This window comes from Armigeres subalbatus, chromosome 1 (assembly GCF_024139115.2).
Source record: "Armigeres subalbatus isolate Guangzhou_Male chromosome 1, GZ_Asu_2, whole genome shotgun sequence".
Taxonomy (NCBI): domain Eukaryota; kingdom Metazoa; phylum Arthropoda; class Insecta; order Diptera; family Culicidae; genus Armigeres; species Armigeres subalbatus.
In genome coordinates, this window is record NC_085139.1 from 70,324,181 (window position 1) to 70,349,411 (window position 25,231).

The following is a 25,231-nucleotide window of genomic DNA, read 5'->3' on the forward strand; positions in this document are numbered from 1 at the left end:
CTTGAGTTCCTTGTCACTCGCTTAACGGCAGGCCGATACTTCTGCCAGCAGTTTTCATTTCAATACATATACAATCATCAATTACAAACTTCCTTCCTTAATCTGCGCTAAAGAGCAAAATACAACTAACTGGCGTTTGCTTCCAACACATCTTCTGCCGCGCCTTTTCCGCCTGCAGTAACGTCGGCGGCCAATCCATCCCACTAAGATGTAGATATGGAACCGTTTCTGGGCCCATAACCTGTTGAAAAACAAGCGAACCCCCTCACAAAAACAACCAATGCTTGAGTTTCCTGTCACTCCGTCACTCTCTGTGTATGCAGACAAACGTGTGGTAAATTTTTAATTCACCACGGGCTTCATTCAAGAAACAATTGGACAAACGAAAGAGGTTTCCGATTGAACCACCATCGGTATAGTGCACTACCGAGCAATAGCACAAACACGCACTTGAAACACGTGGTTGTTGATTGCCAATTTTACTTCCTCCTTAAAGGTAGCCTCACACCTCGGGAATTTTGGTAGGCGGATTTTTTCCCCATGTATTTTTGCATATGCGATGTTTTCGGGATTTGGGCACGGAAAATCAAAATCCCGGCCCCAGGGACAAAAATCCGGCGGAAAATTTTCAAATTTTGATTAGTTCCAATTTTTACGAAAATTGAGTGTTGTCGCGCTTATCTTTTTCTAGAATGCTGCGGCGGTCTTACACTCGCAGGCTCGACTGCGAAGGTAAACGTCAAGATAGCCGCCGTGTTGAGAGATAGGCAGAATTTTCCCGCTCAAAACAAAACCACGTGCTTTTCGCGAAATGACAGTAGTGTTCGATTGTATTAGTGAGAGGAAACCGGAGTCACTGAGTACATAGAGAGTACATATGGCAAGTGCATACGGTTGGTGAGGTTTTCATTGACTCTGTTGTGTTTAGTGACTGTTGCGATTATCTGAGAAGCAACCGGCAGGAAGCCGCAGTATTCTATTTTATCTCGAGATGCATAATAACATTTCCGTGGGAAAAAAAGAGACGGCAATACAATTTCACTCAGTCTCTGAGTGATTTGGAACGGGCGTGTGGCCTTAAGCAGGAGAAAACCCAACAGATACCTTGTGGGAAATTTTCATAAGGCGTTTGATTGAAAATCATACGTCCATTTCCTCAGTTTTGTATGAATAAATTGTTATTAATTACGGGGAAAGACGGCTTTGGCAGGTTTTGTTCTATTATTGGCAGGTAGGGTGACCATATGAAAATTTTCCAAAGGAGGACAATTCCTTCAAATCGTGCCAAAAAGGAGGACATTTGGTTGAAAAAGGAGGACATGTGAAAGAAATTACCAAACCGATCATTTCCTGTATTTGATATTATATTTACTGATTTTTCGGGGCAACGACAAATTTTACAAATACGACAAATTTATTTAAAAAATAAAGAACGAACTCATCATCTTTATAGTGAGATTCTATTAAACAAGCTTCATCCTATCTGAATAATGGTACACAAATGTTTGGTGTATCTGTTTGGTGAAAATCTGAAATATTATTATTTTTCGAATGACTTAACCATCGCAACGTTGGGCAATAAACAACTGATTGTACATTACTTAAGACAGCCAAAAGTCCAGCGGAGATTATTCCTTGAATACCAACATATTCATGGCATGCGAATGCACCTAATGCACGGCGTACACCATGACCACGATGCTTTCAATAGTTGTTCGTAGAAATTCAAAAATGTTTTCAGGCTGGATACAACTACGGAGATTTTCATGACGATTTTGAAAATTTGCGGGGTATTATAAATAAATTTTGGAACTTTATGTTTGATTAGAGAACATCGTTGATTAGGGAATATATTTTTGTATCCATTTTTGCAATGGGGTCATAAGTTTGAGTCCCATGTTTCCTCCAACACATTTTATCAAGCTCTTTTAGTGGAATGTCTTTACCTGTTATGGGACCGTTGCGGTGGAATTAAATGGAATAGTACTTAACTCGACTTATGACAGGTGATCATTTTTAGATTTCTTTAGACTTATTTTGAGGACACGTACCATGTGTTTCGATCGAAATCAGATTTAATCACTCAATGTATGCTTTCTCGCAGGACACCTTGAGAAGCATTTGAATAATTTTATTCATAGCCCATTATTTACAATTTCGTGAAATTATCAAACTATTATTTCAAAACATTTCAAAACATCTTCTAATACACTCATCTAATGATTGGTATATTAACATTGATTTGCAAAGGGTTCCAAGTAGGAAAGGAATCAAACGCAAGAATAGAGGTAATAAACTATAGAGGGAGATTGTCGCTGTCGTCACTGGCGAAACATCTTTTGCTGGCGAGGATATGGCACTAAATGTCAACGAAGGAAAAATCAGAACGTTTTGACAGATAGGTACCCAACATGTTTGGGGACGATAACAAAGGGAACCGCAGCGACAATCGTCCTCTATAGTTTATTACCTCTATTAACGCAAGTGTATATTTACAACCGTATGTTCTACTTGTGAATGGATCTTTGGTATAATATTTTCTTCAGCGATAAAAAAAAAACCCAAATTTATCCACCGGTGGTGATGATGCCTTTCTCGATTCAATATGTTGAATTCGAATTAATGTTGTAAATGCAGTGCTTATTGCCTACATTTCGGAGATAAAAAGATTTGGTGCAATTCTAGTACGTTGCTTAAAAATTACTTACCGTGGGTTACCGTGGGTTACGCCACGGCTAAAATGATTAATGATTCAATGTGCATTTGTGTGTTTGTTGATTAAAAAATAAAAATATAATTCAAACTGCTTGATTTACTAAAAAACAAAAACAATAGTGTCCAACTAGGAAATTTGCTCCGTCGAATGAAACCAGTTGCACTCGAATCTGTCAAGCCCTTCTATATGAAACGCGTTTAACAGATTATGAAACGCGTTTGGAGTGAAATTATAGCCTTCTGGTACAACTTTGTTGTACGAGAGGCGAAAACTCTCCAGAAATTAATGTCTAGCATTGTTAATTGTTTCCTCAAAATGTACAAAAAGGAGGACATTTCAGCCCAAAAGGAGGACATCCGATTTTTATCGAAAAAGGAGGACATGTCCTCCTTTAGGATACCATATGGTCACCCTATTGGCAGGGGGGTTTTTGTCGACCAAATTTTATGAAATTTGGCCATACAATATTCTTTGATATGCAAAGAATGTTTTGGCCAAATTAGAGCATAGTCAGTCATAAAAAAAACCCCTGCCAATAATAGAACAAAACCTGCCAAAGCCGTCATTCCCCCTACAGTCGGGATTCGCTGGTTGGGATTTTAATACTTGGGTCACTTTTTAGTTGGGCCTCCGCTGGTTGGGCCATGGCCCAACTAAAAAGCAACCGTACGTCAAAATTCAATGTAAAAACACGGAAAACGGGATTGGGCGTCACTGGACATCATTTGTGATGTTCAAGTCGAAATACACGTGTTCAAATGGCTGTCAGTTGGCCCAACTAAAAAACCGAATTCGTTAGTTGGGCCGAGGTCGTAGCCCAACCAGCGAATCGCGACTGTATTTTATTTATTATTGAAGAATAATTATTGATTGTGCAAATCAAATAATGACGGTAAAAGCACACTGCCAAAAATATTTATATGAGATATATGTGTCGCCGTTATAGATTTTTGCAATAGCTCCACCCTAATATAATCGATATAGAACCACACATAAATTAAATAATTGCTAATTCGAGACCACACATAAAGTTTATTTGAATATATATTTTATAAGTAGTTCGCGTGGAGAATGGTTATATGTGCGCTGATATACATCATAAGCTAAATCTATAGATTTTTGCCAATAAATATGTGTGGATTTTTAGTAGTGCAGGGACTAATATTATTATTTTTAGTTCCTGGTAAAAGGTCACTTCGACATGGTTGTTTCATAAGGGCCAATGTCGCAAACGTAAACAATGCCTTTACCTGCAAATTCCTCAACAACTACACGTAAAAAAATAACCTTATATGTTATGGCAAAAAACCATTCGAAAATACTTACACTGCCAAAAATATCTATATAAGATATATGTGTCGCCGTTATAAATTTTTGCAATAGCTTCACCCTAATATAATCGATATAGAACCACACATAAATTAAATAATTGCTAATACGAGACCACACATAAAATTTATTTGGATATATATTTTATTAGTAGTTCGCGTGGAGAATGGTTATGTGTGCGCTGATATACATCATAAGTCAAATCTATGGATTTTTGCCAATAAATATGTGTGGATTTTTAGTAGTGTATACTCTTCATTATGTCACCTAATGAATGATCCCATATCAAAAAGCTAATAACATTCATAAGTTAATGAAAAGTATAAGTTTTGGAATGTATGTGGCTAATGCGATGTATAAGTTTTTTCTTATACATACCATTCAGCGCCTGCTTTGACAAAAAAGTATTAGAAATCTTAATAATAAATAACATTAAATTTTTTTACGTGTAGGACCGTTCCCAGCTAACAACCACTTGGAACTGATGGCGCTCCACGCCTTTTATCAAACGGAAGTGGAAAACACTGCCAGAAGTCTCTAATCTTCCTGAAATCAGCAGAAGAAGTCAATGTTTACCGTTTACGTTTGCGACTTATTCGCCCTTTTGAAACAACAATGTCGACTTTTCTGGGTCAATTCGACCCTTTATTCGACCAACTACATTTTCGACCAATCGACTGTGCGCGCCCCTGTGACTGAGTATATGAGGCGCGTTTGCCATCAGCTGTCAAAACCGCGAAACGGAAAAAAGTCAGTTTTTTCGCGACCGAGCAGCAACAGAGACACGACTACCGAGGAACGATCTTCGCGTTCGTCATCATCGTCATCTCCAAAAAGTATTGGGTGAACGAAAACGCAAAGTGAAACTTTTTCCCGTTCAAATGGTGTTTTAAGTGCTTCCTCCGCGAATAATTCCTTCGGTTTAGTGCGCCAGTGGATCAAAATGCCGTGATTATCAACCTTCCAAAGCATGGGATGATCGATTTGAATGGAATAATCGTAGTTTAAAAAGTGCGTGTCTCATTTTTTCCCTTCAAGGTGTGGGGAGTGAAAATCCCGTAATATTTGGTGTGAAACGGCTCCTTCCTCGGGCTCCGCAAGACCCGTTTACTGTCTTTGTGTGGGGTGGCAGTCAGCAAGTCGATGTTGGGGAATGTGTTCAGTGCAGTGAAAATGTTGAAAACAAAACCGTACGAATCAACATACGTATTTTTGATTAGCTTTTTGTGCAATTTGTGCATTTGTATCTAAGAACGATGAAATTCTCTGAGAATCGATAGAATCTGTTTCATAAGGAAAGCGCAGCTAGTAAAAAGAAAATGTTTACCAAGAAGTCGAACATCGATCTGAAAAAGTCTACAGCCAAGATCCAGGATAGCAAAAAAGACTCCACGGCACGTTTGCGACATCTAAAAACAATACTTGGTAAGTACCACTGCCCAACTGTGTTCTTTACAGAAAAAATGCAATGATTTTGTTAATTATTGTCCTGATGGAGAAAATTACGTGCGTAATATTCGTGCAAAATATTAGTGATCCAAAATTTACATATTGTGGACATTGCTTCTTCCGTCACACGTCGCTCGATTTCTTTCACCGTAAATCAGCGCGATGATGGTGATGATAGTCGATGACGGTGTCATGTTGTGTTGTTTATCTTGGGGAGGTTGGGATCAAATGTTCATGTGCACATCGCCATGCCAATCGCACATCGAGTTCCAAATTTAATTACAAACCGCATAGGATTAAGGAATGTTTTAGATGAAGAGTTTTTGATGAGGTTAGCTAGTTGTCTTCTTCTTCTTCGATGGCTCTACATTTTAACTGGAACTTGGCTTGCTTTTCAACTTATTATTCTATTAGCATTTTCTCAGTTATTAATTGAAAGCTTTTCCGTATCCAGGAGAAAATCTTTTAAATTTTCTCGGCATTCTTTGTAACGTTAAGCAACAAAATCTTCTATATTTACTTGGATTTTTTTCTTATTTTTATGGGTAAATTTTCTTGAATATCTAAGAAACTTTTTGCCTTTCGCGTACACCAATTATACGTAAAGGCTATAGAATTACTCCAAAACCGAACTTTTGATAGAAGGCTCGGAGACCCATAGTGTTATATACCAATCGACTCAGCTCGACGAATTGAGATGATGTCTGTATGTGTGTGTGTGTACAAACAAAATATGCGACACACTTTTTTGTACTTAGCTTTTTCCAATTTGCTTGCAACAGGTTGCATTCGACGCGGAATCCTTCCTAATTTTTCGCCATTGAAAATTGGCCCAGTCGCCCATTGTGTTTCGGAGTTATTAGAAAAACATTTTTTATCGGCATTTTTTCCAAGGGCCCCCCTTGGAAAAAAATCAAAATCAATTTTTTTTTCACAAACTGCTGCAGTACATTCAAATAATGAACCCAAATAAATGTGAATTAATGAAAATAGCTGAATCTATCTCCCTAAAGTGCAATTTTGACCTGCTTTTCTTGTAACTCTTATTTATGTATTTTCTTGTTTTATAATACACGAGAAAGGCATCATCACCGCTAGGTGGATTAAAGCTTCAATTTCATTTTTTCTTTCAATTTTCTGAGAAAGTTCTTCTGAATTGTCAGGAGAATTTGTTGATTCATTGTTCTGACGGTTTTTCTCTGGCTCGAAATAAACTGTTTTTAAAGCAGTGATCATTTTGCACAGCTTCAAAGCTAGAATATATTTTCCATTAATAATTATTAAACTTATGATATTTATATAATTAACATTTAATTTAGTTTGAATTCAATTTTCCAGCAACCGATTCCATCACAACTCTAAATTTGTCCAAAATTTATTGCTTTCGTGTAGAAGTATATGGCATTACCACACATTTAATTGCCAGTGTTGTATGTATCTGCGTTTTCGTTGCCTTTCACTCCGCAGTGTCCTGGGATGAAAATGAAAGCTTTTCCGCTATGTGCCAACTTCTGAATTGCCTGGATGTTTAGATGTTTCGGAGAGTAGAGCGATCAGGACGGAGTCTGAAAAAACTCCAAAAAGGTGTCTACCTAGCATTACAGGCTCCGTTAACAGCCTGGCTAATTATTTCACCCCCAGGCCATTCATCCCCTCGGCATGGGTCGCCTGACACCTTGGGATTCGAGGTTAGGGAGGTCATATTGTCAGCTTCAATGTTGTACCGAACCTGGCGATATGACCGGATTTACACCGATACGCACTACTTCAGAGTATCCATATCCCAGCGTAACGGATGATTGTCATATATTGAATGTTGTAACTCCAGTACGGATCTCACTAGCGCCGAAGAGTTGGATTGGCCTTGAACTTGCTTTTAATTGTCATGTCGACAAGCAGTCTAGGGGAAATCCAGAGATCTAGAAATCTAGAAATTCTCAGGAGTCTGTTCGCCTTCTCCAGAAGGGAAATTCCTTCCAGTGATTCAGTAGTTTTTTCAACGAAGCCAACGGCTCTTTTCCATACAATGAAAGTGATAAACTTATCGAAGGGTAGTCTTCCGCAGGTTGCCATTCCCGGGGTAGAGAGAAGCAGACCTGATGTGATTCTAATAACCTAGTGGTAAACGGGGACCAGCTTGCTTATCAATTTGTCGGATGCCAGACAGGTCAATTCGATGCCATGTGATAGTCGGGAATGAATCACTGCCTTGCTAACGCGCATCCGTACCGATCGATTCGTTGCATGATGTCTTCTGGCGATAGTTCGTAGTAGATTGAGTCTAGAGTGGTATTTTTCCTTTACTTCGTTGAAGGATAAATGCCGATCCAAGCGTACCCCCAATACACTTTTATCCACCCCTCTCATCGCCCTCCCATTTTTTTGTGAGACACTTTATCCTCCCTCCCCATTTTTTCTGGGGAAGATTCCACCCTTCTCCCCAGTTTTCCCTCGGAAATACTAAAACCAGATGCAAATCCTCCAACGCCACATGTGGGAATTGCTCGGGTTCTCACCCGATAGCGGAGGACAAAAGGTGTGACTTGTCGCATCCTGCAGCTGGAAAAGAGTGGAGAGTCATCGTAAGCCGATGTCGTCAACGCAGGTCAAGCCTCTACGAGGAACTCTACGCGGAGGGTGTCTGAAGAGCGCTCTCAGTCAAGTGGACCGGACCAACCGACAATCGCTACACTTTTTGCCGCCCTCGCTGAAAGAGACGGGAGAGAAGAACATCAGGAGACATTACTCCCAGAGACGGTGAACACCGTTTCAATCGGAAACTGAATTCCAACCAGCATCACCAAGGTTAAAGTCTCCCCTCATACCTCTGGTTTCAGAGGCAAAAGGAGCATAGCCAGTACATCTCCTGATCCCGTCACTGGACTCCCAAATACATCGAAGGCGCAGCGATTAAACTCTAAGAATGGCGGTCCTTCCGCCAAATAGTTAGAACCTTCAACCCGATAATCATAGCCTCCAACGTGCCTCAAATACCCAACAACACCGACACCTGTGAGCCAACGTCCGACCCAGGCAGTCGAGGCACCTTTCGACCGGAAGCTATACCCCTACCGGAACCTTCTGACCGACCCCGGCACCTGGTAAAGACCGAGTACGAAGAAATAAAGTGCAGTGCCCTGGATCGGGGCGCCGGTAGACCGGACGTCAAGACCCAACCGGAACGACCGAACCGACCTCGGCATCCAGTGGACGAAGAAGAGCTTGTCAAGATCCCTTGGTAGTCGCCCCACTCCCAGTGCGGACGTCTTTCCCACACCGGAACTGGGCAACAACCTGCGGCCCCATCGGATAGATGGAAGAGGGACGCATTATCCATCTGCAAGCTTGTCAAGCGCAAAATATCACGCCGCTGTTTCTCCGGTGGACCTCGTAGGAAGCAAGCGAAAACCAGATAGCGTTCTCGGACCGCGATTCTTTCCGTCGACAGACGACCTGGGATGCAAGCTGCAAGGCAATGATCAAGCGCAAAGCAGAAACCTCCAAGTCAGTTTGAAACTTTCCATCTCACCAAGGCCGCGTTCCGGGCCACTCAGGGACCTCCACCCGGGCCATAAGTCCCAACCGTTTCAGCGTCCTGGGCTCCCAGTGCACTCCAACCCGGGCAATAAGTCCCACACCCACCGTTCCTCTCCCACTTCCGGAGGCTCTAGCAGTACATGCCCCTCTCAGTCGCGCAACGTAACGCCCAGTGGTTCCAGTTCCTCCTCGTCGGCATCATCACCACAGCTTACCATAGATCATTGCTCTCCAAGAGGTCAACCGTGTATCCAACACCCTCATGGATCGGACCCTTGGAGGCAAATATCGTTGGATTAGCAAGGTTGGGACTAACTTCAGGCACTCCGTAGCCATCGGGATATTGCAGAACATTCCCTTTGATCCCCTCGACATCGAGGAAGAGTTGCCGCCTGCCAGTGTCCGGCTACATGGAGCTATGCCAATCACGATCATCAACGTGTACATCCCCTACGGCGCCTTCCCCGCTGTCAGAAGAAAGGTAAAAAGCTTGATTGAAGCTGCTACACCGCCCTGTTCCTTCTCGGGGACATGAACGCTCACCACCCCATGTGGGGAGGGTCAAGGGCCGACCCTCGCGGCTCCGTCCTAGCCGTCTCGTCACCCTTAATGACGGGGCTCCCACCTACTTCAACGGACACTCCGCAACTGTCATCGATGTATCCGCGGTAAGTAGGTCCGTTTTGCCGCATTTCTCTTGGAAAACCGGCACCGATCTCTATGGTAGTAACCACTACCCGATGCAGATCTCCACCAACACTCCCCTCCTGTGGAAGTTTAGCGGCCCCGTTGGAAATAAGATGAAGCGGACTGAGAATAGTACGAGCGCGAATGAAATATACTTTCTTCCCACTTGTATTGTCCTCCCAAAGTACGGTTTAGTCCGTTGATATAAGTTCGGTGGATTTCTTGAATTGCCGGAATAGTAGGTTTGTAGTTGCAAGCGAAATTCTCAAAATCTGGCAGGTAATTATAGTAACCATTAATATTCCACTGCAAGGCAAATGGAGATCTTCTAGTTCTGAGTGAGGCGGAATTGTCTTTTGCGGAACGGCAAGGATCTGTTTTTTGAGCTGGTGTGTGGAATACGGGACTGGAGTACGAAGGGGTGGAGGATGTTGCAGATTCATTTGAAGCTATGGTAGCGGCATTTGTGATACTGGTTTGCGGTTGTTTACATCTTTTTTTTGTGATAACAAAGCCGGTACTGAGGAGGATGATATTTCATTTGGTGTGACTGGTATGGGAGGCCATTCTGCATGCTGCAAATGTGACCGATTTTTTTGGGAAGCTGTGCAGTGTATATTGCGACCTTTCGAGGTCGAAATACGTATATGTAAATAAGGTGGTGGAATTAAATGGAATTGTGCTAAACTCGTCTTATGACAGTAGATTAAGTTTTTCGTATTTCGTATTCGTATTGAGTAAAAATAAATATTTACAGTTTTGAGCATTGCCAAAATTTGGATTCCCTTCGGGAACATTCTCAGAAAAGTAGTGACAAAAACGTCGCTTGTGAGAAGTCCGTCCACAAAATGGCTTCCGATCCCGAAACCGTCGATAAAACCCAGTTGCACCTCACGGGAACTCCTTGTGGGATGTGTGGTCCATCAACATGCGACGAAAAGATGGTCGGTTGTGATGGATGTTCCGCGTGGTTCCACACACGCTGCGTGGGACTACCGAAAATGTGGTACTGCCAAAAAGAAGCCTGTAGGGAGAAGGCTCAGGAGTATCAGAAGCAGAAGGACGCCAAAAAGTCGGTTCGTCCCAGGGAGCAATAGGACGAATCCGACAAATACAGCTCGACTTCCGCACCGGGACGTCTAGCGTAGATGCGAAAGTGCGAGCGCTGGAACAATGTTGCCAACGTGAGCCAAGACGGGGCAACTGCAGGTCAAACCGACAAAGGCCCAGTTGGTAGCAAGAAAGGGATTGACCTACAAATTTCACAAATTCTCGGGCAGGCCGGCACAGTGGGCATTGTTTTACGCGGCCTACAAAGCCTCAAACGGTGCCTGTGGTTACATGAACCACGAAAACCCTATGAGGTTGCAGGAAGCGCTCGTAGGGGATGCACTCGAGCTAGTGTCGGGACAACTACTTCTGCCAGCATCGATTCCGAGGGTTATCGAGAAAGCAGAGCAGCTACTACAAAGTCTACTGGACAAAGTGGATCGTTTGGAGCCTCCAAAATTGGACAATCTTAGTAGTTTTGTTCCAGCCGTCGCATCAGTCGAGGAGAGTTTTCCCAACCGGGAAGAGCAAGCCGAAAGAGAAGGGTTCGCTGTACTGTCACGGCGAGGTCAGCAGTCCGGCGTTAAACTCAAGCGAAGAAAGGAGGCTCAAACCGTGCTAACAATGCCGAGCCACCGATTATCGTCTGTGGCACTGCGCAGAGTTTAAGAAGCTGCGGTATGCTGATCGACTGAAGCTGGTGAACCGGGAGAAGCTGTGCCACGTCTGCCTCAACGAGCACAAAGGGCAGTGTAAATTCGACATCCGCTGCAATATTGGCGAATGCAGGGCGTTCCACAATCCACTAATGCATCCGGTGGGTAATGTGGTCGGGTTGAATGCGCACATAAAGACAAACTGCACAGTCATGTTCCGGATTATTCCAGTCCAGCTACACTGCAGAAAGTCGGCGACGGTGTTGGCGTTCCTGGACGAAGGTGCTTCGGTCACGTTGGTGGAGAAAAGGCTCGCTGATCGCCTGGGCGCAGTCGGTGTACGAGAGCGGCTGACCATCAAATGGACGGGAAATGTCTCGCGTGTGGAAGAGTCCCGGAGAATGAGTTTGTGGGCGTCGTCCAGTGGCCGGCGACAAGTTGTTGCTGCATATGGTCCATACAGTTGGAAAGCTGATATTGCCGCATAAAAAGCTGGACCATGACGAACTTGCTGCGCAGTACGGCCACAAGGATTGCCGATCGAGTCCTACGGTGGACAGCCGCAGCTGCTAATTGGGGCGAACAACCTCAACCTCGACTAGATAAGTATGAAGCTATCCACTCCGTTATCCATCTCGGGAAGCCAATATGCTGACAAGATTGTGCGGTACGGTATCAAAAGCTTTAGCGAAATCCACATATATCGCATCAATTTGCCTTCCCTTCTTCATCTCACGTGACAATGCCGAAACGTAACACATCAGGTTCGTCGTTGTTGATCGATTCTTCATGAACCCATGTTGAGAATCAGATATAATAGGCGATGCAACAGTGTATAGCACATTATGTATCAGTTTCTCAAACACTTTGCTTAGGCAGCACAGGATGGAAACACCACGATAGTTAGACACTTGGTTTTAATTACCGAATTTGTGAATTGGAACAACTGAAGCTGTTTTCCATGCCAGCGGAAAGGTTTTTTCACGTAACGACCTATTGAACAACATAGCAATGGGCTTTGATAGTTCCATGGAGCAGTTTTTGAGGAATGATGGTGGTATATTGTCCGTCCCAGGTCCCTTAGTGGTGTCAAGTTCATCGATGGCTCTCAGTACCTCTTCGGAAGAAAACTGAATAATAGGCAAGTCAATGCTGTGCGCGCAGATATGACTGAAGCAATTGTAACGAGGTGTGGGTGATACCTTGCTAAACACACTCTCAAAGAACGTAGCGAAAAGATTAGCAGCTTCTTCATTGGAACTTCCTCGAGTTTCGTTGTAGCTTACGTTGTACGGGAGACGACCAGATGATTTTCGCTTTTTTATGAAATCCAGTGGCGTCGCGTAACCTCACTTTTTACCTGTGCACTGACCCAAAAAATGAAAATTTTGATATTTTGGCAGCCCAAATGGAAAATAAAATTATCAGAGTCGTTTAAACTAATCAACATCTAGTTATTCTTTGCATTTCCGCAGACCAATTACTAAAATTTAGGTCCAGTGCACAGGTAGATTGATGTTAGGGAAACGCCACTGATGAAATCCCAAAACCTTGAAGAATTTTCCTTCACATTAGCTTGGATGCTAGATAGGTACTCCTCATACGTTGATAGAAGAGTTGCTTTGTACGTTGATTCCATATCACGAAGAATATTACTGTCTCTTTCGGATTTCGAGAGGAAGAATCGGCACCGAGCCTTCCCAAGCCTGTTGCGAAGACATCGTAACTCAGAGGTCCACCATGTATGTCGAATTAGTTTTTCGTCTCTTATGTGGTACGAGGTCGTTGCAAATTGCAAACAGTTTGTCGTAAAATGCTGATAAGGCGTCATCGATTGATCCAAAGTCTTAAAGAGAATCCGATTCAATGCTGGCGAATGCTGTTCTCAGCTCAGTGTAATCACACGTGTTGAAATCGTATCCTGCGCTGCCGTCATTGACATTTCGTACGAAAAAACTGCGGACGCTTGCATCAAAAAGCAAAACGAATGGCTTGTGGTGTGTATCAATGGGTGATGAGGGTGGTTCGACTCAGAGTCTATTATATATAGAGTTACGCAAAGAGTGAAGCCAAATCTACCTATTGAACTGTCAAACCGTCTACCTATCGAGCAAAGTAAACAAATGATTGTTGGTAAGGCGGAAGTATTGTTATCGCCTGTTGATTATTATGGCGAATTAAAACTCATGAATTGAAATGTATTAGATTTGTTCTAGAAACAGCTTCAAAAAACTTCAATACACCCCCCAATAAAGTTGCAACAAGAAACTCACGTGTTTGCACTCTGTAGGTGACTTTGGTTATCGAATTAAAAAGCTTTAGAAGTGATCACTCCCGTGAAGTCACTTGAAGGGTTGAACAAAAATGAAAGTTTTCAACATAATAACAAGAGCATCATTCAGAATAAGAGTAAGAAGATCCTCTTTGCGCAACTCTATATAATAGACTCTGGTTCGACTAAATCTAGGTACTCTGGTAAACTTTCAAACGCAAGATCAAGCAGCCTTCCATTCATGTTCAACACAATGTTAAGGTGACACGGGAAGCACAAACAATCATCAAATCGTCATCATTTCATCATTGAATGCTTAATTTTTTTCCTGCAACGAATATGATTTTGAAAAAGTATTACCAGCGAGTGCTTACTCGCAATCTATATGCTGATACATTTACAGTTACATCGAACAACTGAAAACCGAAATACGCCGCTCCAAAGTTACGAGGTGGCAATGCTAGAAAGAGACAAAAGATAGAAAAAATAACACGGTGTACAGTGCCTCCCCGAGTCACCTTAATTGGACGTAGGCCTGTTGGCAAACATGGTCTCGATGAGAGATTGCTCGTTGTCAGAGGCGATGTTGTACGGAATGTAACCATTCACCTCGTCATCAAACTTCCACCGCAAATTCGGGAGGTTGAAATCGCCCAAGGATAAAACCAGATCGTCTTCGGATGTGCAGGCCATTAGATGCTGCATTGCGTTGGCATGAGTGGAATATAACTCAGAGTGAGAGTTGGGAGGAAGATAAATAGCGATAATATAAAGCGAGCGGAGCTGCAATTTCACACGAACTACTATTTGCTCTATTCGATCACAGTCGGAAAGTGGAATTTCCTCACAGTGAAATTGTCGTTTTACAGCAACTAACACGCCTCCTCCCCGAGAAAGCTGGCTACTTTTTGGGTTACGGTCACAGCGGAAAAAGGCATACTTATCGGATATTTCGTCACTTTTAATATCTTCACGGAGCCAAGTTTCCGTAAAGACGAGCACATCGTAATCACTACTAGTTAGAAGCAAGCGAAGATTAGCAATTTTCGTGCGCAAGCCTCTCACGTTTTGGTAGTAAACCAACAGATTGCGATGATCGTCAATTCCTTCAGGGCCTACTTTGGTGGACATACGAGCAGGTTCACTTGATCTGGGCGCAGCGTGATGAAGAACAGGGATCGAGTAAAGTTTGCCTGTTGGAATCAGTGGATTTTAACGGAAGGGGTCTGGTCATTGGGCTTGAATACTTGCCTGCTATGGAGGGTTGGAAGCCCCCTTCACCGAACTCACATACAGGACCAGGATGACTGCAGGACGCTGGCGGGAGTGGCTCGACTGTGACGAGAGGTTTGGGGGCTTCCATAGGGCATGTAGGCGTGCATCCTGGCGGCGTGTAACAGCTTGAAGGCTTCCATGATGATGATGTTGATGATTTTATGTCGTTCGATATACTCAGTAAATGGTGTGCGGTCGAACAGGCATTCACATGTGATGGACTGATGAGTTGCTGTAATCGATGAATTTTATCGAAGGGAATTTGTTCCTATTGCGTTCATACTTGCCTGTTACAGAGTGTTGGAAGCCCTCCTCTCCGTTCTCAAACACAGGACCGGGATGACTGCAAAACGATGACAGGAAGGGCTCGACCGTGTTGTGAGGATTGAGGGCTTTCATGGAACTTTCAGGCATGCATCCTGGTTGCGGGAGTGTCTCTAACGATAATTTGTTGTTTGACGATGATTGATTGAAAGTGTGTACTGCGTGCATAGTGCATTCCTGAGAGCTTGAGGCGAGAATATTTGGCACCTGATAACTGGAACCAATAGATTTTAATGGAAGAAGGTCGTTCTTGTGGTACGAATACTTGCCTGAGACGGCGGTTTTTTAAATTCAAATTGAATTTGGTTTGAACTTAATATAATTTCAATGCAGTGAAGTAAAGTGGAGATCCAAGTATCCATTCGTGGTCTTGAAATAGGATCTGCTGTCGTTGAATGCGCTGCTCTCCAGAGATGTTAAAATTTTCTTAAGGTGAAGAGAATGTTTACTCCAGAAGTCCCTAAACTAAACTTTAATTCCCTCTGGTCGAAAAAAAAAGACTTAGGAGACACTTTTCCTAAAATTCAACGTTGTGTTATCTGACAGTTAACTAGACTGAACGTCGAGTAACAAATGGAAACAATAGAAAAACAGTACGCTTTAATGCAACTGGAGAACTTCTTTGAAGTTTGCGATGGAAGCATTTACAAGATGCTGGCTGTATCGTCCGAAAGCGTGTTCCTGCCGCTGGCAGTTATCCCATAAGTATCATTTGGAAACTGGAATTCGGGGCATAGTAATGTTCCAGACCATAGTAGTGCGGACACAACTGGTGCAGAAGAGGAATATAACATTCGATCCGTTCTATATTAAATCAATTTGGAAGAGCACCAACTTTACCATAACACTCATGGCAAAAATATTACGCAAAATGCAATTATAAGATTTTACAATTCTTCCATTTACTTCCACTATTTCGAGCTTGTTTATATCAACAGATAGGGGAACGGTTTGCCACTTCATCTCATAGCTCCTATTTCCATCCCATAAAAAACAAAGCAATGGAAAGGAATTTGGTTTGTTTATTATTTTTGTGATTTTTTTCAGCAGTGAGCACGCATGTTGACAAAAAGAAGCGACGAATTTGGTCCCGTATTTCTTTGTTTAGCGATGAGATGGATATATGTACAGTGAGATGGAGATCGGAACAGTTCCCCTACGTATTTCGTTTTCTACTCAAAAAGCTCTACATTCTTATGTTGGTCGATAACAAAATGCTGTAGAAGTGTTCAAGTAGAAAACTAAATACGTATTTGTTGATACAAACAAGTTTAAAATAGTGGAAGTAAATGGACAAAATTGTAAAATCTTATAACGCTTAAACATGGTTTAGCAAGGGTGAAGAAATCGGCCCTTAGATGCTTAAAACATAATAAGTCATCAAAATCAGTTGACCCTAATTTGTCATACGCCGTCGACTGCACTTATTACCTGCACTAAGTCACTGCCTACTTATAAAATCACTTTTGTCAATCAGCAACGCTATTCAAATATTTGCTTTTCCGCAATTTCATATCACATCCATAGCCTACCAAGCTGGCGAGTGCTTTTTCGCTTTGTTTACCTTCTTCCATGTTGGCAATCAATCAATCAAGCGCACGTTGGAAATCTAATCCAACGCAATTGTGGTGGTGTGGTGGACCGTGTGAAACCTGTGCGACTAAATATTATTCCGAATATGTGTCTTCCTGAGCGGAATTTTAAAAAGAATATCACTTTTCTTCGCTCATCCATATTGGACGACGTGTACAACGCATCAACGAGAAACCGGTTCTTCAGCACATAGTAATTGTGTATGGAAGCAATTTACTTTGAATATTTTGTTATAATATTTTTTGCTTTCTTGTCTATGTGATTGCTTTTAATTAGACTTTTCTGTCTTTCTCGTTCAACAAAATTGTATCAAAAGGCTCAAATCTTACTCAAAAATCGGGTATTTGATAAGGAGCTCTTACCATAATCTGCATAAATCTTTTATCTCTCGACTAGGCGAATTAGTGATAGAGACAAAGGAATTTTTTCAAAAGAATGGTCGATTCAATTCAAAGCTATTATAAAATGTGTTAATAAGTATCTCAAATTTATTTAATATCCTACCTAGGTGGAGTTATTTTCTGTTGTTTTTTCTTGCGAGCTGAACTCTGACATCAAAGCAAGGCTAAATCATTGCTCCATCGATAAGCAAAAAACGCAAAAACAAAACAAACCCTTGATTACGGATTCTGGCTCCACACCAGAATCAATGACATTGATGCTGAAATGCAGAGAAGATACGAACGACAACATGGATTTTATCTCGCCCCGTCGAACGTTGCACAAAATATGTAAACAATCGTTGCAAAGAGCTGCACGGCAAGCGGCTTCGTTTACGACGATCATGCATCACTTCTCTACGAACGGGCGGTGGTGGTGTGGTGCGCTTCAGAAATTCAACGTGCTAGGATATGTAAATGGGTCCATTGTATGCTATGCTGCAATGAAAGCGGTTTGGCCTATATCGGTCCAATTGAAAAACAGCTTTGATCGACTTGTAGGGTGCACCTGGGTAAATGACCTGAAAAAGGTTAACTAAAGAAAAAAAAAATGCGATATGTATTGTTCTTACTCTACATCGGTATTGAAAGTAGTAAATTGACAAATATTGGGATCTATTGGATATGATTTCTAAGAAGAGTTGTCTAACCAAATAGCGGAATTTGATATGCTTATCGCCATAGGCGTAACTAGAGTCTCGGTCTAGGGGGGGCCATGGCACCAGCTGGTGGGATGTAATTTTTCAAAGGCGATTTAAAGCACTGTGCGCATGGATTGCAATAGAAATTGTTTGACTAAGTTTATCGCTCATTCGTCCTAGAACTAACATAAAAAAATCGCGAATAATACAATTGATTTCCAATGATGCTGTGATTGCTTCAAAACGCTGTGTCTGTGTCAACTTGTCTTCTCCATGTTACTAAATGTGGATAAGTGTGTAATCTAAGATTCAAGAATCTTCTTCGAATTATCTATAAATGAAATTCGATATGAGTATATTTCTGAAAGTTTTCAAGTTTTTTGAAACTTGAATTTTTGAAACTCTTTAGATGTGGAATAAATTCCACGAATTTTTGTCATAATCAATATAAGTATTCATGCAATTCCAAAATGTATGCCATGTGCTGAAATAGTTAAGTACCGATGAACACAAATTTGGAATCCTAAAGAGTTTTTTATGAGTCAAATTCCATGAGTCATAAAATTATGAGTCATAAATCAAATTCCAGAATAACATAGGGTTTTTGTAGTTACTGACGTTAGGAAGAGGCTTTATTAGGGTTTTCTGAATAGGTGAGAGATTTCTCTGCAAAATTCAAAGAGACTTGAGAAGCAACCAAATCGATCTGGATTGTGTTGCAAAAGAAATGTTTTCTAATTTGAATTGGTTTCTAAATCAAATTTTTTTTTATCCTAAAAAACAAATTCTAACTAAAGCAGGCACAAAAGAATTTTCCGATGATCCTTATGAAATCGCCAAAAAATTAAATGGAACAAGATCTTTTGAGGATTATAAAAATATTTCTTTAATGCAATCTCTGTTGTGAGTGCGAAGGTTGCCTAAGTTTTGTCCTAATACTTTCAATGGAATGCGTTGTTGATTTTTCTGTCATTGTAACAAAGATTCTTAAGTTTTATAATTTTATAACTTTCTGTGCCAGAATTATATAGCGAGAGCAAAAAGCTCCATAGGAATTTGATCAACTGTTTTGCGGCATACCTTGCGATTACTCGAAGATTTTCGAAAGAATGGTCGTTCGAAACTTCATTGACCGGATTTGTGTACATGTTCTCATTTTGATGTAGTTGCTTCAGTCTTTTTTGAAGCGGATGGTAGTTTAATAGAACAGAAATATTTATATCCTAATACAATTATGTTTTTATGTTTCTGCGACCAGGATATTAGTCAAACAAATGCAGAACAAATTTATTATTTTAAGCTAGCAACTGAATTAGAAGCGGCATTGATTTTAGCTTAAAAATCGAGAAAATGTTCCCGGGGGTCCAACTTAAATATTTCGATGCTTTGCTGAACAAATGGTCATAGATGTGATAACGCAACAAAAATATGTTTATAGAATTCATAATCAAAATTAAGAAATATGTAGGAAATATGTAAATGAAATAAAAACTGATTAAGTTGGAATTACTTTTCAAAATTTTCTGGGGGGGGGCACAAGTAAGTCTGGAGGGGGCCAGGCCCCCCCCCCGACCCCCCTTATTTACGCCAATGCTTATCGCTTTAGTGTTATTATACGCTGATAGTGAAGAATTACAAATATATAATTAATGCAATTCTTTATCAGTGGCGTTTATTCAAGGCTTCTGGAAATTATAGTATGGTTGCTTGAAATAAACTGATTATTTTAATAAGTATCTAATACCACAGATAATATGTGGTATTAGATACTTATATTATAATAAAATATACATAATAAAATATCTGTGCTAATACTATGTTCCCACTAGCACCTTGTAACATGTTATTCGGCTATTTTGATAAGCTTTCTTTTGTCGATAATTTGAACAACATTTTATCTGTGATTTTATGCAGGTCGTAGTGCGAACATAGTATAAACTATCATACACGCAGAAAAATATATTGTAAATTTAACAAAATTTTGGGTTGATCTCAACAAACAATTTTGTTAACTCCGGGCTTACAAACATTTTTGTTGAATTCAACCCAAAATGTTTGTTGATCCAACCACATGTGATTGTTACCTCCTTAATTTGACAGATTTGTCCATTCAGCCAACATTTTAGTTAAATTAACAATCAGTTATGTGGAAGATATTGATTTGGAAAATGTATTGGAGGTAACCACTTTCCCTTCGATGGGACTCGAACCCATGACCCTACAGTACGCTAGACTGGTGCTTTAACCAACTAAGCTACGAAGGACCTCCGTCGGCCTTCGCAACCTAGCGGCTACTGAACGAGCTCGAGATTCCCATATTGGACGCATAGTCAAATCACTCGCAATCCATTTCTCAAGCCAATACTTCCACATGTGTATAATAATATAAGCTTTAACTGAAGAAATTTTTGAAATCCCTTTAAATTTTTACGTTTTTGCTTTTCTGAGAAGATTTTTTGTTACATGCTTCTATATGTTCCTCAAATAAAATCATTTGTTTCTTTGAAACAAATAAGCAAATTAAGCATATTTTCATATCATATCATTTATAAAAATTATATTTTTAATATTGAAGTGATTTTGTTTAAATACTATACATTTTATTCCATAATTCAAGAGATTTATTTATAGATTAATACATAACACGCCTGCGTAACGCATACAAAGTGAAATTATAGACACTTCCGAAGGAAGGGTCAAAAACACTTCGGACACCGTGTAGGAAATTCATCAAGCTTTCCTCAAAGGAAGATGCATTGTATTCGTTCGAAATCCAAGGGGGTTGCGTAAACTTAGAGCAAGTTGCTATGCTTTAGTAACAATAGATCAAAGTGTATGTAATTAAAGAATTGATAAAATATATGAATAAATAAATATATTTTATTTTAGATCTTTATTTAAGTATTTTTCTAAAGATGGTCAATCATAAATAAATAATGCTTTATTGGTACATGGTCTTCAATTTCTTGCGAGTGACTTAAGTGTATGCGAGTTCTTTTAATCGTCAATGTATGTTCATGGGGCGCTCCTTAGTCGTGCGGTAAGACGAGGCTACAAAGCAAGACCATGCTGAGGGTGGCTGGGTTCGATTCCCGGTACCGGTCTAGGCAATTTTCGGATTGGAAATTGTCTCGACTTTCCTGGGCATACAAGTATCATCGTGCTAGCTTCATGATATACGAATGCAAAAATGGTAACCTGGCTTAGAAACCTCGCGGTTAATAACTGTGGAAGTGCTTAATGAACACTAAGCTGCGAGGCGGCTCTGTCCCAGAGTGGGAATGTAATGCCAATAAGAAGAAGAAGAAGAAGAAGAAGAAGATGTTCGTGGGATTAAGGTTTATCGGAAATGCAGTGTACGATAGATTTGTTTAGTACTACATATTATCGAATTGAATTGGGGCACATTTTTATTTTTTTCAGAAGCCGTTCGTTCGATCAGAAACCGTTATAACTACAGTTTTGGATAGCTACATCTCAGCGGTTTTCAAACTGACTTTCTCCATTTCAACAATTGCTTAGCTATCCCTTCGTGTACTTGGACATTACAAAATATTGAGTCTAGGGATGATTCAATTGCTTGTGGATTTCCTTCGGAAAGTTTTCTTAAAAGTCCATCGGGAAATCCAGCCCAAAGTTTTACCAAAGGATTACCTTCCCAAATTTGTCCTGGTATTTATTTAACTACTCTTCGCGTATTTTTTCAGTTTTTTTTTCAAGAAGGTAATTAAAAAAAATCACCCAAAACTGCATCAGAAATTCAGTCAAGAATATATCCAAAAATTCCTTCAGTGAATCAAACCAAACGATTTTTTCCAGACATTTCTTTTAGTCAATTTAAGAGCTACAGAAATAATTTTTTGAGCAAAATTCTTGGAACCTGGCTGAACTACAACTTCGTGGAACATTGTATACCCGTATCTCTGCAAATGAAAAAGTTTTATTTTTCATTTTTTTCAAATGTGGCCCACCCTAATTTTTATGAAAACCTCAATGAGCCCCTTACCGTTAGGAGCAACTTTGTAGAACAAAGTTTTTTTCTATCTCTGCTATTTTCGGCTTGAAAAACTTATTACCACTTTGTCTCCTCCCTGGACCAATGTGCAGTGTAGACATATAAACACACATACACACACATATACACACATACAGATATACACATACACGCTCATATACATCATACATAAAACACGTACACTATTTTTATTATATATTAGGTATCTATATTATTGGAAGCGTTTGGTACGGGAGGTCCACGCTTTCTTCCTTTCCCCTCGATTCCAAGCTATTAAGTGACTTTAGGTATTCCTGAAGTCGCTCAATATCTAGGAGTCATCTCTGCGGTACATACTGCGTAGTTGGCCTGGCCATATGAAAAGAAAAATGACGGAATTCAGATACCGTTATTTTCCAGGATGTTCCAAGTATTGGCGACGCATGTATGAGATTAGATTGGACTAGGAATTTCTAGGAGAATTCGAGAAGGAACTTCCAAAGAATTTCAGAACCATACCCAGAGGGTATTCTTGGATAGTTCAGGAGAAATACTTGAAGGAATTTCTGGATGGATGTGTGTTATGTTAGATTTAGTTTAGATTTCATTATTGAATTCGCAATTGAATTCCGGGGGAAATCCTAGAGGAATTTCCAGAAGAACTCCAGAATGTAGGGCAAAGGTGCATTGAAGAATTCTTTAAAGATTCTGGAGAAACTTTCGGAGGAATTCTTCCAAAATAACCCTTGAAACAACTTTCAAATGACCCCTTTAAAAACTTCCTGAACAATTGCTGGGGAAAATTCTTGATGAATTCCCGGAAGATCTTCTGGAGGAAAGACTTAAAGAATCTTCCGGAGGAATTCTTAAAGAAAGTTTTTGAGGAATTCCAGTAGGAACTTCTGGAGGAATTCTTGAGGGAAATTCCGGAGAAATTTCTGAAGGAATTTCCACAGGAATTCAAAAAAAAAACATCCGGAGGAATTTCTGAAGCAGCTTTCGAAGAAATCCTGAAGGAACTTCCAGTAGAATTCCTGAAGAAATTTCCGGATGAACTTCTGAAGGAATTTCCAGGTGAACTTCTGAAGGAACTTCTCGAGCAATTCCTGAAAGAGCTTCCGGAAGAATTCATGAAGGAATGTTCAGAGGAATTCCTGAAGGAGCTTCCGAAAAAAAAAATCGTTTCCTTTCCTCCATTCCTCCCGAAGTTCCTTCGAGAATTCTTCCGGAAGTTCCTTAAGAAATTTCTTCGGAAGTTCCTTCAAGAACTCCTCCGGAATTCCTTTAGGAGTTCCCGTGAAGTTGCCTTCAAGAATTCCTCCGAAGCTTTATGCCGGAATTCCTCCAGAAGTTCTTTCAGGAATTCCTTAGAACAGCGGTTCTCAACCTTTTTCTTGAGAGGTACCCCTTCGAACTTTTGCATTAATTGAGGTACCCCCTCTTGAAAGTAGGATTCCAAGCCCTTAAACGAATAATTCCAAGTACTATGAAGGGAGACTTTCGCGCCTCTTGAAAGGACATTCTGAATCCCTTGAAAGTAGGCTTCTGCGCCTCTTGATAAGAGGCTTCTGTGCTTCTTGTAGAGAGGCTTTGCATATTGAAAGGACGCTTCCAAGCCTCTTGAAGGTAGAATTCCGAGTTTCTTTAAGGGATGCCTCTGTTCCTCTTGAAAGGAGCTCTCCGAGCTTTTTGAAAGGAACCTTTTAAGCCGCTTGAAAGGTGCCTTCCGAGCTTTTTGGAAGTAGGCTTCCGAACCTGCTTAAAAGGAGCCTTCCGAGCCTTTAAAAAGTAGGCTTCCGGACCTCTTAAAACGATGCTTCCGGATCCCTTGAAAGGAGGCTTCCGGGCCTCTTAAAAGAAGGCTTCCGAACCACTTGAAAGAAGACTTCCAAGCCGCTCGAAAGAAGGCTTCCAAGCCTTTTGTAAATAGCGTTCTGAGCCGTTTGAAAAGAAGCTTCAAAATTTCATGAAAGGAGCCTTCCGAACTTTTTGAAAGAAGGCTTCCGACCCTCTTAAAAGGAGCCTTCCGAACGTCTTGGAAGGAGGCTTCCAGGCCTCTTAAAACGAGGCTTTCGGGCTTCTTGAAAGCAGGCTTCCGAGTGTGTTGAAAGGAGCCTTCCGAAAGCAGGCTTCCGGGCCTTTTGATAAGAGGCTTCTGAACCTCTTGTAGAAAGGCTTCCTAGCCTCTTCAATGACAGCTCTCGAGCCACTTAAAAAAGCCTCCTCCTTTTGCATCTTAAAAGAATGCTCAGGCCTCTTGAAAATAGCTTTTTGAATATAATGTTCCGAGCCTCTTGAAAGTAGACTTCTCGGCCTCTTAGAAGGAGTCTTCTCGGCCTCTTGAAAGGAGGTTTCCAGGCATCTTGAAAGGAGGATCCGAGCTTCTTGAAAGGAGACTTCCCGGCCTCTTGGAAGGAGACTTCTTGGCCTCTTGAAAGGAGGCTTCCATGCTTCTTGAAAGAAGGCTTCCAAGCTTCCGAACCTTTTGAAAAAAAGGCTTCTGAACATCTTAAAAGAAGTCCTCCGAAACTCTTGTATGGAGGCCTTCGAGCTGCTTGAAAAAAGGCTGTGCTTGTTGTGGAGGGCAGGATTCTATTAGATTTACTAATCATCATACATATTATGTACAAAACAAAGTCTTGAAATAAAAAAAATACACAATTATCAAAACTTTATCTATACATTTCGATTGGAATTGTAATTTGTCCGCCATTACTATTTTTTGTTCGAGGTACCCCCTAGGGCCAGTGAAGGTACCCCCAGGGGTACATGTACCCCAGGTTGAGAACCGCTGCCTTAGAAAGATCCATCAGGAATTCCCGGAATTTCTCCAGAAGTTCCTTCAGTAATTTCCACAGAAGTTTCATCAGGAATTCCTCCAGAAGTTCTTCCAAGCGTTCCTCCAGAAGCTCCTTCAGGAATTTCTTCAGAAGTTCCTTCAAGAATACCTCCGTAAGATCGTTTAGGAATTCCTCCGTAAGTATCTTCAGGAAATCCTACGGAGTTCCTTCAGGAATTCCTCCGGGAGTACCTTCAAGAATTCTTCCGGGAGAGCCTTCAGGAATTCTTCCGGGAATTCCTTCATGAATTCCTCCGGGAGAAATTCTTGTAGGAACTTCTTTAGGAATTCCTGAAGGAACTTCTGGAGGAACTCCTGAGGGAACTTCCGGCAGAATTTCTGAAGGAGCTTCCGACGAAATTTCTGAAGGAACTTTCTGCGGAATTCCTGGAGAAACTTCTGGAAGAATTCTTGAAAAACCCTTTTGAA

At 41.0% G+C, this 25,231-nt stretch overlaps 1 protein-coding gene across 3 annotated transcripts in view; it reads left to right on the plus strand.

Moving 5' to 3' along the window:
• Positions 1-4,811: 4,811 nt before the first annotated feature.
• Positions 4,812-25,231, plus strand: part of LOC134226928 (probable Rho GTPase-activating protein CG5521) — a 32,064-nt gene continuing 11,644 nt past the window's right edge. For all 3 annotated transcript variants that reach the window (XR_009983583.1, XM_062708050.1, XM_062708063.1), the window contains exon 1: positions 4,812-5,470. Coding sequence is in view for 2 of the 3 variants with exons in the window: in XM_062708050.1 (XP_062564034.1) it covers positions 5,365-5,470 (106 nt within the window). In the remaining variant the exon portion in view is untranslated. The remainder of the gene's footprint in view (positions 5,471-25,231) is intronic.